General features: G+C 57.6%; 1 protein-coding gene across 1 annotated transcript in view; it reads right to left on the bottom strand.

Annotated features, from left to right (window-relative positions):
- Positions 1 to 1,421: 1,421 nt before the first annotated feature.
- The window catches only part of RECQL4 (RecQ like helicase 4), a 20,914-nt gene continuing 8,426 nt past the window's right edge, over positions 1,422 to 13,909 (bottom strand). The window contains exons 9-17 of the mRNA XM_044453340.1: positions 11,491 to 11,768; positions 10,464 to 10,601; positions 9,477 to 9,609; positions 8,545 to 8,674; positions 7,765 to 7,937; positions 7,026 to 7,212; positions 5,136 to 5,280; positions 3,985 to 4,093; positions 1,422 to 2,347 (exon numbers count right to left, since the gene is read on the bottom strand). Coding sequence (XP_044309275.1) covers positions 2,226 to 2,347; positions 3,985 to 4,093; positions 5,136 to 5,280; positions 7,026 to 7,212; positions 7,765 to 7,937; positions 8,545 to 8,674; positions 9,477 to 9,609; positions 10,464 to 10,601; positions 11,491 to 11,768 — 1,415 coding nt within the window. The 3' untranslated portion in view covers positions 1,422 to 2,225. The remainder of the gene's footprint in view (positions 2,348 to 3,984; positions 4,094 to 5,135; positions 5,281 to 7,025; positions 7,213 to 7,764; positions 7,938 to 8,544; positions 8,675 to 9,476; positions 9,610 to 10,463; positions 10,602 to 11,490; positions 11,769 to 13,909) is intronic.

Here is a 13,909-nt window from a genome sequence, read left to right as displayed (position 1 = left end):
GCGGCGGAGAAAACGGCAGTTGGCGCCCGCCTTCTTCAGGCAGGAGGAGCGGCCCCTCCGTCGCTCCTCTACTCCCTCAGATGTACATTAGCAATTGCGGGGAGAAAAGGTTTCGATGGAATGCCGGAAGTGATCTTCGCTTTTACACTCCAGCTCTTTCCCCTTTGCTTAGAGGGTTAGGGAGGGAGAAACGCAAAAAGCCACGCAGATGTCGGCCCTGCTTCCCATTGGAAAGGCGTGAGAGGAAAGCCTCTCTACCGCCTTCGTCGGGGGCGCCACAAACTCAAATGGGAGCCGGAAGTGTCCCGATGAGTGTCCAGCCCCTCCCTGGTAGCGGCCTTCTAGGCAGCAACAGGAGCTGCTCTATGGCAGCTCGGAGGACCAAGCGTGGCGGGAGGCTTCCGCTGCAGGCGAGCCTTTTCTCCGGGGGCGCGTGCAAAGGGAGACCCGAGTGGCCCCTGGCGAGGAGTGCAAGTCCCATCATCCCCAGCCCGATTCTCTGGAGGGCGCCGCGCTGGGAGGGCTGCGGCAGGGCGGCCTGTCCCCTCCCGGAGCGCCGTGCTTTCCCCGACGGGCTGCCCCGCCCCGCCCCACGCGGAGGTGCCCCGTTGCCGCCTTGCCTCTGCGGCCCGTGCGGGGCCCCTGTGCAAAGAGCGCCGCGCGAGCCGGCGGCAGCGCCCTCCACCACGGGGACACCCCGCGATGCTGGTGGCCGTGAGCCGCGCAGGGGCTCCCAGGCGCCCCAGCTGCCTATGGGCATATTTCGGGGAGGAGGAGAAACAGCAGCCCAGCAGGGACCTCCCCCTTAAACCCCCCAAGAAAGGCAGTAACACGTCCTCTTATTTCACGTTCCTTTGCTACCAAATGGCCCACTTAGAAATGCATGCTTATGCTCGGCATTTCGTCCCAGCAGCCAGGATCCCGGCAACAGCTACTCTGGAGCAGGGGAGACACTCTTCCCCAGTTGTAAATGCCCCCAGTGCCTGGAACTTCATAAGGAACAAGATTTCTTAAAGAACAAATGGATTCCAAGAGGGCTGGTTAGCTTTTTTTCAGGGGACCGGGGGGGGGGGGGAGGGGACATGCAAGACAGAAACAAGGTCTGTACAATTGTTTTTCACATGAAAACTAAATGAATGCAACCGGAGCAGCATGCCCATATATGCCTTATGGAAGGAGCTTTGGGAGAGCCCCGGAAGCTCACCCAAGGTTTTATGTATCGGCCGAATTGGGGTTTACGTGCTCCAGGGCCCGTGAGGAAAGGCAGCCCTTGGCACAAGTGGCGACGCAGAGATGAAAACAAGGAGAAGGTGAAGTGCAAGCGCTCTGCCTGCCCTACCAGACCTGCCCAGCAACTCTCCTCACAAGTAGTAGGCACCATCTTGCGGCATCCTCCACCTGACCGTTTTCTGGTCAGACAACCGGGAAAGGTTATGCAGAAAGATGTGAAGGTCTGAGAGAGAAAGCAGCATTCGACCCAGATTAGCAGTCAGTTCAGGATAAATTTTATAACATTGCACAAGCATTCAGCAGATTCAATACAGATTTAAAACCCCCTCGTGTTTGAGGTGGGTGTCAGATTCCGCCTCAGCAGGGCAACGGGCAAAAGTGGGAGTTTCTAGCCATGCTTTGCAGGCACTGCTCACAATTATTCTATGGAGGGGAGCCTGGCCGTCCGTTACTCAACATGATGTTTAAAAAAGTCAGTCCATGCTGATCGCTCCTCAACTGGCCAACTCCCCCCCACCCCCCGGGCCAGCATCCTAGAGAAGGCGAGCTCATTCAGGAACACTGAACATATGTAGAACGCCGGATGGTGAATTAAAATCCCTAAGAAGAAGTGTTCAGAAAGGGGCCCCCTAAGCACCCTTTTTCCAGTTGCTCAGGGCAGATTTCTAAAAATGCAAATATAAAACAGAAACATACAACAAGAGCAAAAATCTAGAGAGAAAAACACATGATCACCCTTCAGCCCTTCTATGCTAGGGCAATGGAGAACTTGATGGTCCTGATGGGACTGACCCCATGTCCCTCACAAGAAAGTTCCAGAAAGCCCTCAGGGAAGCCGTGCCTTTTCTTATGGCCCCCGAAAGGCCCTTCCGGCAACTCGGGACTGGCGCGTGGTTCTTCCTGTCTGGCAGCTAGAGCAACCTGCGCAGGCTGCAGGGAGCCGACCGCTTTGCGGTGGGAGCTCGTCTCTCGAGACAGACGTCTGTGCAGGCCACTCAGTGCCACTGGATGATCTCCTCCGTGGCCCAGCGCATGATCCTGTTGAAGTCGAAGCGGATGTACTTCCTCCAGAATCGCCGGTCTTTGCCATAAACGTGGGCAGGGTAGCGTGGACTCCCTGTCCGGACAGAGACAGCGATCAAGTTCCCCATGGAAACAAAGGACAAGGAGGCTCCCAGGCACGACTTCGAGCGCCAAAGCCCCAGCGTTGGTTTCTGCAGTGAAGGGACCGCACTCCTCTGCTTCAGCCAGGATGGTGCCTGGGCCTCTGTGCGCTGGGTTGGCCACCTCACCCAGCGCTGCCAACACTGACTGGCAGCGGCTCTCCAGCTTTGAGGAAAGAGCTTTTTCCAGCCCTGCCTGAAGATCCAGGCCTGGAAGCATGGCCCTTCTGCATGCAAAGCAATGCAAGGTACTCAGCTGTGGCCCCTCCCCTGCCCGTAGCTCCGCACTGCCCCAGATGCATCCAAAAGTGGTCTGCATCACTGGGGGGCTCTTCTCTCACTACCCCCCCCCCCCATGAGATGCAGCCATTCTCGTCTCTCCTCCGGTGCGAGAGCAGGAGAGAAGGTGGGAGCTTGTGGGGGGGGAGTGCAGGAGCCCAGTCAGGGAAGCCTGAGACCGCACGCCTGCCAGGGGGCAACCAGCTGGCTTCTCTCTGGTGCGGGGATGCTCCTGGTTCCCTTCCTCCCTCTCGCCCTATCCGACTCCTCAACTCCAGGGCAGCGGAGCGGCAGCATTCCTGTGCCGTCGCTGCAGACGACTCTTGTGCCAGGAGATGGCTCACAGCCAGCCCGCCCTTCCCAGCCACGCCGTCCCACAAACCGGCTCGCAGCTCCTTTCCAGTGAGGCCGTAGCTCCCCGCCCCTTTGAGGGATTGCGCAGGCGAGCGAGAGGCGAGCAAGAGGAGGAAACGACCCCGTGCAGGACGAGAGCGTTCTTACAGGCACCGCCGCTGGGGATGCGCTTGCTGCAGTGCTAAGACACACACGCAACAGAACCACTGGCCAGAAACAGACAACAGCTGTGCGGGGGGGGGGGGGGACCCTCTGTATCCCTGATGGAGCTTCCTTTTTCACACAGCCATTTCCCTGGTGTGCCTCTCCATATACTGACAGCTGTTGTCACTCTGAAAAGGCTGCTTGCATCCCTTAAGAAAGAGAACGCGACTGGAGATTTCCACAGGAACAAAGCCATTGCAAGCACTGTGAAGTTCCCCAGAAGGAAGAAAGGGATAGAGGCCATTAGAACAGGAGTGGGCAGCTTCTGGCATCTGCGGGCTATTTTCACCCCACAGGCCTTCGAGTCTGAAAGGAATGGACGGAACTTGGCACCAAACCACAACGGGACACTAAAAACTTCAGCTTGTTCTCAGATGTGCCCTTTTTAGCATCGGTACTAGTGGAATGGCAGGTTTTTTGCCAATGGTTTTTGCTGTCCAGTTTGGCAAACGGGCAGGGGCTGGGGCTCCTCCCCCCGCCCCCCGCTGAGGGCCAAGTAGAGCCACCTGCTAATCCACCACTGCTGATGCATTACGGATTGCCGGCTGTGTGCTGGCCCCGTGGCAGCGTCTCTGAGGCAATGCCCATATAGCTTTAAGAGAGCAGGCCTCCCAGGAGGGCCGAGCTACTGTCCCATCAAAACACTTTGTGGATCTCTGCATGAAGCCAACACAGGGCTCTGCTCTGCACATCTTCGCTCGGCGCCGGAACAGTGACCCAAACCAGAGCAGAGTCAGCGATCCTGCGGCCTTACCGATGCCATGGAAGATCCTGGCCACAGCTCTTCCGGTGAACCTCTCATCATGCCGGATGGACAGGAAGTGGCGGATGTCGGCTCGGATGTGCTCCTCCCAGTCCTGAAGCTGCAACCGGGAAGCGAAGCCCACAGGGGGCAGGGTGAGCGGGGTGAGCGGCCCAGGTCCGGTGTGGTGGCGCAGCGTTACAGACACCTGAACGTGATCGCGGCCAAAGCCTTCTTGAGATCATTTACACAGCAGAGCAAAGAGCTGTTCCCTACTGATTTCAACTTCCAGCCAATTAGATCCTTTGGGTTTTACTAAAGGCTCAGTTTCACTGCTGCTTAAGAGGCGGTTTTACTGCACACACATGGAAATCCAGGTGAACATACTGAACAGTACGGAAACAAAACAAGCGATTCCCCGTCTGCAGAAGTCATGCTGGTTGCTCTTCGTCCAACGTGGCTGACACTGACCAGAGCTCGCTGTCCAAGGTCTCGGAGGGATTTTGACCCAGCTCTGGCTTGAAAGGGGCGTGTCGGAGATGGGGGGGCGGGAGAGGAGCTTTCTTCCCCCTGGAGGGGGGTGAAGGATTAATGCCTCCCCTCAGGGGATTCTCTGGGTTTTTTTTAGTGCTTGGGCCAAAAAGGGGTTTTCCTATTGCAAGTTGCCTGAACCCTGTAGCCCAAAACTGAACCTGGGACTCCGCCATGTAAAACGTCCATTTACGTTATTGAAGTTGCATTTATATTCCATTCTCCATAAAATTCCAGGTCCAGGTAAGAATGGTATCAATCACCACCAACAATTAAAAAAGCACAAGAAATTAACCTCTACCTACAAGCAACCCGTTGATTCAGTTGGGCACCGTGATGGGGAACCAGGGTCCTTGCCAAAGTGCTCTCCCACGCAGCAACAGCCGCTCCCTTGAAGAACCAGTGAAGAAGGAATACCCCCCACCCAACCACCCCCCACCCCGGAGATACCTGACAAACCCCGGCCGGGCGCGAGAGGCTGCTAACCTCTGTGCAGGGCGCAGTGGGGAATTCCCACCAGCAGCAACTGGCCAGAGTTGTTGAAAGCTGCCCCAGCGCGATCTCTGCGAACGAACACCGGTGCGGTTCTACGGTTTGGCATCATGAGAAAAGAAATCGGTGCTCATTCTCACCTTGTTGTCCTGCAGGTCCTCGGCACCCTGCTCTTCATCCAGAACCGTACCCTTCTCAAAATAATTCATCAGCAGCGACTTCAGCTGGGCACTCCTCCCTTCGTCCACACGGTCACAGCAGTGGGTGTGCGCTGGGGAAGCCACGCTGCAGGAAAACGGAACAGAAGTGAGAGATGGAGGACCACTGACTGCAACGTAGTACCCCAGAGGATAAACCAAACGGGAGTCGACAGGATGCAAAAGCAGTTGCTGTTTTTAGAGAGACAGCTCCCACAGCTTGAGAGACGCACTGCCCTATTTTCTTTCTGCTGCTGCTGTTATACGCTATTAAGTTGTCTCTGACTTACGGCACCCTATGAAAGAGAGCCCTCCAAAAGGTTCCTTCTTTCTACGGCATCTTAAAAGCACTCATAACAATGAATTCTCTGGGCAGAGTGCAAAAACTAGAATCAGCAAATATTAAAATACAAAACCATCATATATGCGAAACAGGTTAAAGCTGCATCAAGAATAAACCCAGGAACAATCACGCCCAAGGGCTACAAAGCACCAAAACATATTTTTAAAGCCGAAATGGATGGGGCAATAAAGATTTTGCCTGGCTTTGAACAGACCAAAGCACAGGTGCTAGGCGAGCCTCTGGGCAGAGATTCCGCCACCTGAGCCCGCCACTGAAAATGGCCTCTCCTGAGCAGGCACCCACGCCACCGCCTTTGCTGGGGGAGACTGAGCGAGGCCCCTCGGGGCTTCCGTGTGTCCTGGGCAGGTGTATGCGGGCAGGGGACTGCCTGGCAGGACACACTCCTAGGCATGTTCACACAGGAAAGCTCCCAGCGTGACCCAGTCAGCGAGGAGGCATGCTGGGAACCACAGGCTTCTTGTTGCTGTTGTTGTTTCAACACATATTGCATCTTTAGAGTTTTATATTGTAACATGAACACTTTCACTTGGTCCTGGAAATGGGCTGAAATCCAGAGCAAATCACAAAGCAGTTCTCTCTTGCAGGCGGGGTGTTGGCAAGTCCCTGTCCGCAATCTTGCCCCTTTTCCAAGAGTACTTAGGGCCGCGTCTGCAGTGGCGCAGCTCGCTTCAGGCACCCAGTTCCATCTGGAAAGGTTCAGCGTTGGGGCGGCAGAGACGCTGCAGGAGACTCCGTGGCAGCCTCTCCAGGCCGGGCTGGAGTGCGAAACCTTGGAGTGCTCCGGGTGCAAATCAGCGCACGCAACGGTCACCGCAGCAAGGCTCTCCCTCGGTGCGAGGCAGCTTCTGGGGCTCTTCTGCACACGACGACGAACAGGCCGGAGAACGCGCGTGCCGCAGGTACGGCTGCGAAACTGGCGGGAGGAGCGTGCTCATGGCAGGGCCTGAGGAAGCACATGCCCCCGCGCCAGCAGCCCCGCTGCCTCCCTCCGCCTGGGCCCCGGCATCCTGCCGGACCTGGACTGCGCCCCCTCGGCCTCAAGCTTCTCAAGCAGGCGAGCGGGGAAGAGATCAAGGTCCAAATTAAAAGCAAACAAAAATCTTGTATTTGCACCATCTGTTCCTAGCTCATCTGGGAGTCGCCAAGAGCACATGCTGGGAAGGGATCAGCGGCGCACGGAATGAAAGAGCAGCAGGGAAGGGGCGCATGCTGTGCGCTATGCGGGAGGAAGGGCAGCTCCTCTCTGCCACTCCCCAAGTGAACACTGAACCCTTCCGTGCCCGGCATCTCAGGGACAGCAGAGACACTGCTGGCCAGGCCAGGCCGGCCAGGCCTTCATCCAGTATTTCGACTCGCCGGACTTAATCTACGTACCACAGTGCTCTGGAGTCTGCTACCTCCAAGCAGACTCCGGCCCCCACTGACCAAGAGGTGCTGAGCAGGGCCAGTGCTGGCCGAGGGCTACCAACCTTTGGAAGGCCTGGAAGCAAGCGTGGAGCTGGTGGAGGGCTGCCTTCTCCCGGGCCATCACTCGACGGTGCAGGAAGTCACTCACAGAGTCCAGCTCCTCGTCAGCGAGGTCCCCGTAGGCGCGCAGGTGAAAGGATAACTCGCTAAATTCCACGAGGATCCCACTCCTCTTAGACCCGCCGGAGCCTGATCCGAAAGAGCAGGAGAGAAGCATGAGTGCCGATCGGCAGAAGGCCCCTAACCGTTGTCACATGGTGGGAGGGGGGCAAGAGAACCAGTGGCAAGCCCAGCAGCTGGGGTTAGGTGAGGCAGGGGGCCCAACCAGCTCCCCTGCAGCCCCTGGACGGTTTCCCACATGCCCCACCCACATGTCCTGGCCCCATTCTGCCCCCCTCCCACCACGCATCTTCTGCAGATCTCCCGGCCTCTGAATAGCTGCTGCCGGTCCAGAAGGCTGGGATGTCTCTCCTGCAGCTTCGTGCCAAGCACCTTCCGCTGAAGGATGCTGCCCCTTTTCTCGCAGGCCCTGCCCAACCGGGCCCACAACAGCTTCCCAGAACGGAGGCTGGCTCTTGGGCTGGAGGAGGCCGGCACCTCCGAGACGAGAAGGGTGGTGGACAGGGTGCGACTTCTCGCCCCGCTTCCTGAATCATGGCCAACCAGTGGTCCAGGCGGAAGGCCGGCCCCGCGAGGACTGTGCCCATGCCTCCCTGCCAGCCAGGACCCGCGCCGGGTTACCCGTCTGCAGTTGTGTGTCCCACTGCAGCTGACGGAGAGCTCGCTTCACTGGCAGCACCTCCCAGCCCATGGAGTCCGCCAGCTCAATGACGTCAAAATCCACAGAACCTCCGAGACGGGGACTGGCCCCCTTCAGGTGCCGCCGGGCCAGGCAGACGGCGAGGGGGGGGCACCTGTGGGAGACAGCAAGTGCGACTGCTACCAGGCGCAAAGGTGCCTCGGTTTGCCAAGCAGCGGGATCCTTGCGATGGACCAAGACTCCCGCTGAGCCAGCTGGCACGGAGCACGGGATTTTACCAAGGTTTCCCGTCCCTGTGGCTGCAGAGCTCGGCCGGACAACAGCGTCGCGCAAATCCCAGAAGGTGTGGGGCGGTGGAGAGGCCGACTGGCCAAGCTCTCGATTCCCCCGTGCATCCTGGCTCCCAGATTATAATCGTTATTGCAAGTGGTCTACCCGCTTTCTGCACAGAACTATATCCAAAGCACCCAAAGCAAAGCCAGTACTTGGAACAGTTAGAACACACGACACGTCGGCATCCGCACCTGTAATGCAGGGTGCCGTTAAAAGCGCGGGGGCCAAGCCGCCTTGTGAAAATCGGCTTCTCCCGCCTCCTCTAGGCCAGAAGCAAACCAGGTTTTCCGGCGGAACGTCCAATGCGCTTTTGCACACACCCGCTTTGCACTTCCGAGACTGGAGGCAGCTGATGCCTGGGAAAGCGCGTTGTCCCCGACAGCCACCCGCCTGCCCGCTCAGAAGGCTGCCGCGGGCTCCGCACTCACCTCCGAGCCGCCCCCCGCAGCTGCTGGGGACCGCCGTAGCACACCACCCGGCAGGATGAGGAGGTGGGGTGCAGCAGCTCCAGCCACCGCTGGGGGTGCAGTTCCAGGTAGCACAGGAGCGTCTCGATGCCTGCACGAGGGAAGAGGCCTGCTGAGGGCAGGGAAGGGGCGCGATCCGCTGCCCAATACCACCTGCCATGCAGGTCTTCCCCTCACCGGCCCCACCGGCTTCTTAGGGTCCTGTGCGATCAGTGTACAAAAGGAGCCCAAACCAGTCTGCCCCTACTTAGAGTGAAAACGAAACTGAGCAGGGGACAGAGCTGGCCCGCCTCAGGGCCTGACCACGCTGCAGAGGCAGGTGGGTGGAACCGGAGGGGCGCGCCCCCCAGGCCCCGGCCAAGGGTGGTTGCCAGGCGCCAGCGCACGCACAGGGCTATGAGGGCCTGAGGCAGCAGCTCGGGGGCTGGGACCGACCCTGCAGGGGAGGGCGAGGCGCCGACGCACAGGCAGGAGGCTGCCTGCTCTTCTACTGGAAGCAGCCAAGACGCTGGGAAAGGGGGAGCGGGGCAGCCGCAGCCCCTGTGGGTGTGGCGGAAGGAAGAGGGAGGGCGCCCTCGCATTCCTGGGCAAGTGGCAGGCAGCCGAGGGAGCCCTTCCAGCCAGCGGTCCAAGCGCAGGGCTGCCCTCGAAGCCTCCGACGGGGGGACGGGCGGGCCTACGACTCAGCTGCAGCCAAGGCAGGGCCGGTGCGGCACTGGGCACGGCCTCCGGAGCTCAGGCCCAGGGCACCCAGGACCTCCCCGCCAGCCTCCGAAGGGCTCCAGGGCACCGCAAACTCACGGGCCCGAACATGGCCCGTCCCGACTTATCAGCCGTCTCAGACCCAGGACTCGGGGGAGACACCCCCAGCGGGTCCTGCCGGGCCTCCTCACCTTCCTCCCGCAAGTCCAGGGCTTCCACGGTCTGCTGGATCGGGATGGCTCGCTCGTGCCTGAAGCATGCTCTCGGCTGCCCGCAGCCTCCTTCCGGGGCGCTCAGCGTCTCTGCATCCTGCACTTCGGCGCCCTGCAGGGAAGGCGCCTGGTCACGCACAGGGAGGGAGGCAGCGGGGGCAAGAGGGGAGCCAGGCTCCGGGGAGCAGTGCCCTCCACCCGGCAGTGATGTTGCGGGGCAGTGGGACAGCCAGCTGCGTGCTCTTGACCGTGATGCCGTCCCCACGGCTGGAGCAACCATGCTGGGGAGCCGTCTGTGCTGACGGAGGAATCGGTCTCTTCACCCCCAAGGAGCCCCCCGTACTCAGAGATGGGCCGGTATTCCTGAGAGGCTGTGATGTGATGGCCAGCAACCATGGAGATCTCAGCCTTGCCGACCCGGACTAGCAGCTGCCAAAGACCCTCGGGGGAACAAGCCTTGCCGGCTTCGGAGTAGCCAGTTCTCCCTGTTCTGAGCAGCCTGGGCTGGGGATTAGCAAGGGGTCTCTCTTAGGAAGTTGCCATCACGAGACGTAGTGATGGCCACCAACTTGGTGGGGCTCGACAAACAGGATAAGGCCATCCGTGCTTCTAGTCCTGATGGAGACACATTATCTGTGGGATCCGAGAGAATACCTGCCTGCACACCCGTCCCTGGGGGCACAGGCAGGGGGGCGTGGGGGCACTCCTCTCTGGCTGACAGATTCTGCACAGGCCGCTGGCTGGCCGGACCGGGCAGCCCTCAGCCTCCTCTCACGGTCTCAAGCTGGATGAAACCCTAGTGCTGTTCTGGGCAGAGACAAGCAGGTGTTTGGGTGAACAGCTCAGGCTTCCGCGACGCAGGAAAGTTAGAAGGTTCTCCACCACACATGCAGTGGCACCAGCTCTGAAAAAGAACACGCAGCTCCCAGAGAGGTCCCCCCCACCCCCCCGCTTCCCTTTCCTGACCTTGCTGAGCTCCTGCTGCCTCTGGCGCAGTTCTCGGCACCTGCAGCTGGGGAAAACCTTCTGCACGAGCCGCTTCACAGTGAAGAAGTCCACCGTGTCCGCGTAGATGTGACGCCTCAGCTCGTGCAAGTCCTCGCCCTGGGAAGGGAGAGAGCCAACCGTGAGAGCTGGGGAAGAGGGCCACGGATCCAGAAGAAGCTTCTGAGGGAGACCGAGCGGCCATTGCTGGTGCTGAGCCCCACGCAGGACACTCGGAGGAAGGGCATGACGGGGGTGGAATCTCATAGATGCACCGCATCGGCAAGTGTGCGGGAGACACGGCCGCCTTCGGTGCCGGGACAGACCCACTGGTGCAGAACAAGCCACCTGTCTTCCGGCTCAGCTGAGTCAGGCAGCACCTTCCCCCTGTCTGAGGGCCCCCGCCTGCTCGCCACACCGCTGACGCACCCCGTGGAAGCCAGAGCATCTCGGGCTCTGCATACCTCGGGGACCCCGTTCCGTCTCCTTCCGCCTCTTCCAGAGCAGCCAGGCGTTCCTTCTGGACGGGCCACCCGAGGGTCCAGCACGAGGGAACTGCCTCCACGGCCACCCCCCGCCCACGCAGCTCCTGGCCCCAACCGTCTGCCAAGTCCCAGCTGGGGCACTTCTGAGAGACACTGCTGAGGCCTGCCTTGGAGCAGCTCCGAGTCCAGGGAGCCCCGTGCAGGACTCAGAGCATTCGCCCCCGCTCGCAGGCAGCCGGTTTTGCTGGACAGTTGACACTCTGTGTTCTTGAAACGTCATGTTTGCCTTCCTGGAGCCCCGGGGTGGAGAGAGAGAGATGGAGCTCCTCCTCCTCCCATCCGGGCTGCAGCCAGCCCCGCCCCGCACGTTCCCCACACCCACTGTTCCCACTGTGCAAGGCTGTGTAGGGGAACCATGAATCCCAACAGCATCTGCTGTGCCCTTTTTGCACAGAATGTGGAGCGCCTGCCACCCCGTCTCTAAACCTCGAACCAGGAGGGCGTTACTCCCTCGCAGGCCTCACCTCGGGGTCCAGAAAGAGGTGGCACTGGGCCGGCTGGCCATCCCTCCCTGCGCGCCCGATCTCCTGCACGTAGCTCTCAAAGTTCTTGGGCATGTTGTGGTGCACCACGCCCCGCACGTCCGGCTTGTCCAGCCCCATGCCGAAGGCCACGGTCGCCACCACCACGCGCAGCTGGCCGGACATGAAGCTGTTCTGCACCCGGCGGCGCTCAGCGGCCGACATGCCCGCGTGGTAGGCCTCGGCAACCCATTTCAGAGGCCGGCGGAGGTGCTTTTTAGCTGTGCGGGAACAGAAAGAGAGCAGAAGTTTCACTCCACAGCCCTGAACAGAACCCTTCGTGGTGGAACCAAAATCCAGCCCAGATTTCCAAGAGGCCGCTCCGAAGCTGGCTGCAGACTTTTGTGCGAGGAGAAAGACAATTTGCGTGGCTACTTGGAACTTCCTTATGGTGAGCCGTCCCAAGACATCAGTGGTGGACGGGGTATAAAGGTTTTAAATAAATAAGTAAATCCATTAATTCAGTGGTGGTGCCCCAACTCTGGAATGCTATCCCTCACCTTCCCAACTCAGACATCATTTCAACAGTAGGCAAAAATCTTTTCCACTTTCCCAGGCTTTGAAGAATGATTAATCCACTCTGCTTTATTCATTTTTAAAAAATTGGTTATTTTTCAATATGTTAAATACAGCGTGTATTTATGTTTCTGTATATAATACAATTAGTATGATATATTAATGTTAATTAGTATTCTTCTATGCCAGATAAAAAAGGACTACCCAGAAATCAAACTGATTAATTAGTTATTCAATTTCCTAAATATTTAAAACTAGACAACAGCAAAAGATATTCTTTTGCCCTCATTTTGTTCTCCTAGAACAGTGACGGCGAACCTTTAGAGACCGAGTGACCAAACTGCAACCCAAAACCCACTTATTTATCGCAAAGTGCCAACACTACAATAAAACATGAAAACTGAGGTTTTAGTTTAGAAAAAAACAACTCGCAACCAGTCCAAGCAAATATATATATATCCTTGGCAGTGCACTGATCGGCCATGCGAAAGCTCGAACGAGTCGCAACTAAAGAGTTGCATCTCATAACGTCACTGCCTGGCACCACTAGTCCTTTCCGAGCATGCGCATGGCCCGTGTGTGCTGTTATCCGATGCTCGGCTGCTGGAGTGACTCGGCTTGTGTGCCAACAAAGAGGGTTCAGCTGCTGGGGGGAATGGGGCCACACGTGCCAGAGGTTCACCACCACTGCCCTAATCCTACATTGGTGCTCACCCCTAAAAAGCCTTCCCTAAGTAGTTGTTTCTGCACAGCTCATCATTTCTGCCCCTTCTAAACACATTCCAACCCTCAGAATCATGCCAGGACACCTCATTTTCCTAACCCTACCCTACCCTGGTGCACACCCCTAACCCTAATACAGGGCAAAAGTTCCATTGAAATGAGGGATTTTGAAAAAGCCTGTCTTGAGGAGCTTTTTCTGCGCAGCTCATCATTTCTGCCCCTTCTAAATGCATTGCGACCATCAGAATCATGCCAGGACACCTCGTTTTCCTAACCCTAACCCTACCCTGGTGCACACCCCTAACCCTAATACAGGGTAAAAGTTCCATTGAAATGAGAGATTTTGAAAAAGCCTGCCTTGAGCAGCTTTTTCTGCGCAGCTCATCATTTCTGCCCCTTCTAAACGCATTCCAACCCTCAGAATCATGCCAGGACACCTCGTTTTCCTAACCTTAACCCTACCCTGGTGCACACCCCTAACCCTAATATAGGGCGAAAGTTCCATTGAAGAGAGGGCGATTTTGAAAAAGCCTTCCCTGAGCAGCTTTTTCTGCGCAGCTCATCATTTCTGCCACTTCTAAACACATTCCAACCCTCAGAATCATGCCAGGACACCTCGTTTTCCTAACCCTAACCCTACCCTGGAGCACACCCCTAACCCTGATACAGGGCAAAAGTTTCATTGAAAATAAAGCAATTTTGAAAAAGCCCTCCTTGAGGAGCTTTTTCCACGCAGCTCATCATTTCTGCCGCTTCTAAACACATTCCAACCCTCAGAATCATGCCAGGACACCTCGTTTTTCTAACCCTAACCCTACCCTGGTGCACACCCCTAACTCTAATATAGGGCTAAAATACCACTGAAAAGAGGAAGATTTTGAAAAAGCCTTCCCTGAGTAGCTTTTTCTGCACAGCTCATCCTTTCTGCCCCTTCTAAACACATTCCAAACATCAAAATCATGCCAGGACACCTCGTTTTCCTAACCCTAACCCTACCCTGGTATATCCCCTAACCCTAATATAGGGCTAAAATACCACTGAAAAGAGGAAGATTTTGAAAAAGCCTTCCCTGAGTAGCTTTTTCTGCACAGCTCATCCTTTCTGCCCCTTCTAAACACATTCC

The sequence above is a fragment of the Varanus komodoensis genome, unplaced genomic scaffold, assembly GCF_004798865.1.
Source record: "Varanus komodoensis strain SLA01 unplaced genomic scaffold, ASM479886v1 scaffold78, whole genome shotgun sequence".
Taxonomy (NCBI): Eukaryota; Metazoa; Chordata; class Lepidosauria; order Squamata; family Varanidae; genus Varanus; species Varanus komodoensis.
The sequence above is the reverse complement of the archived record's forward strand: the minus strand, read 5'-3'. Positions and strand labels throughout refer to the sequence as shown.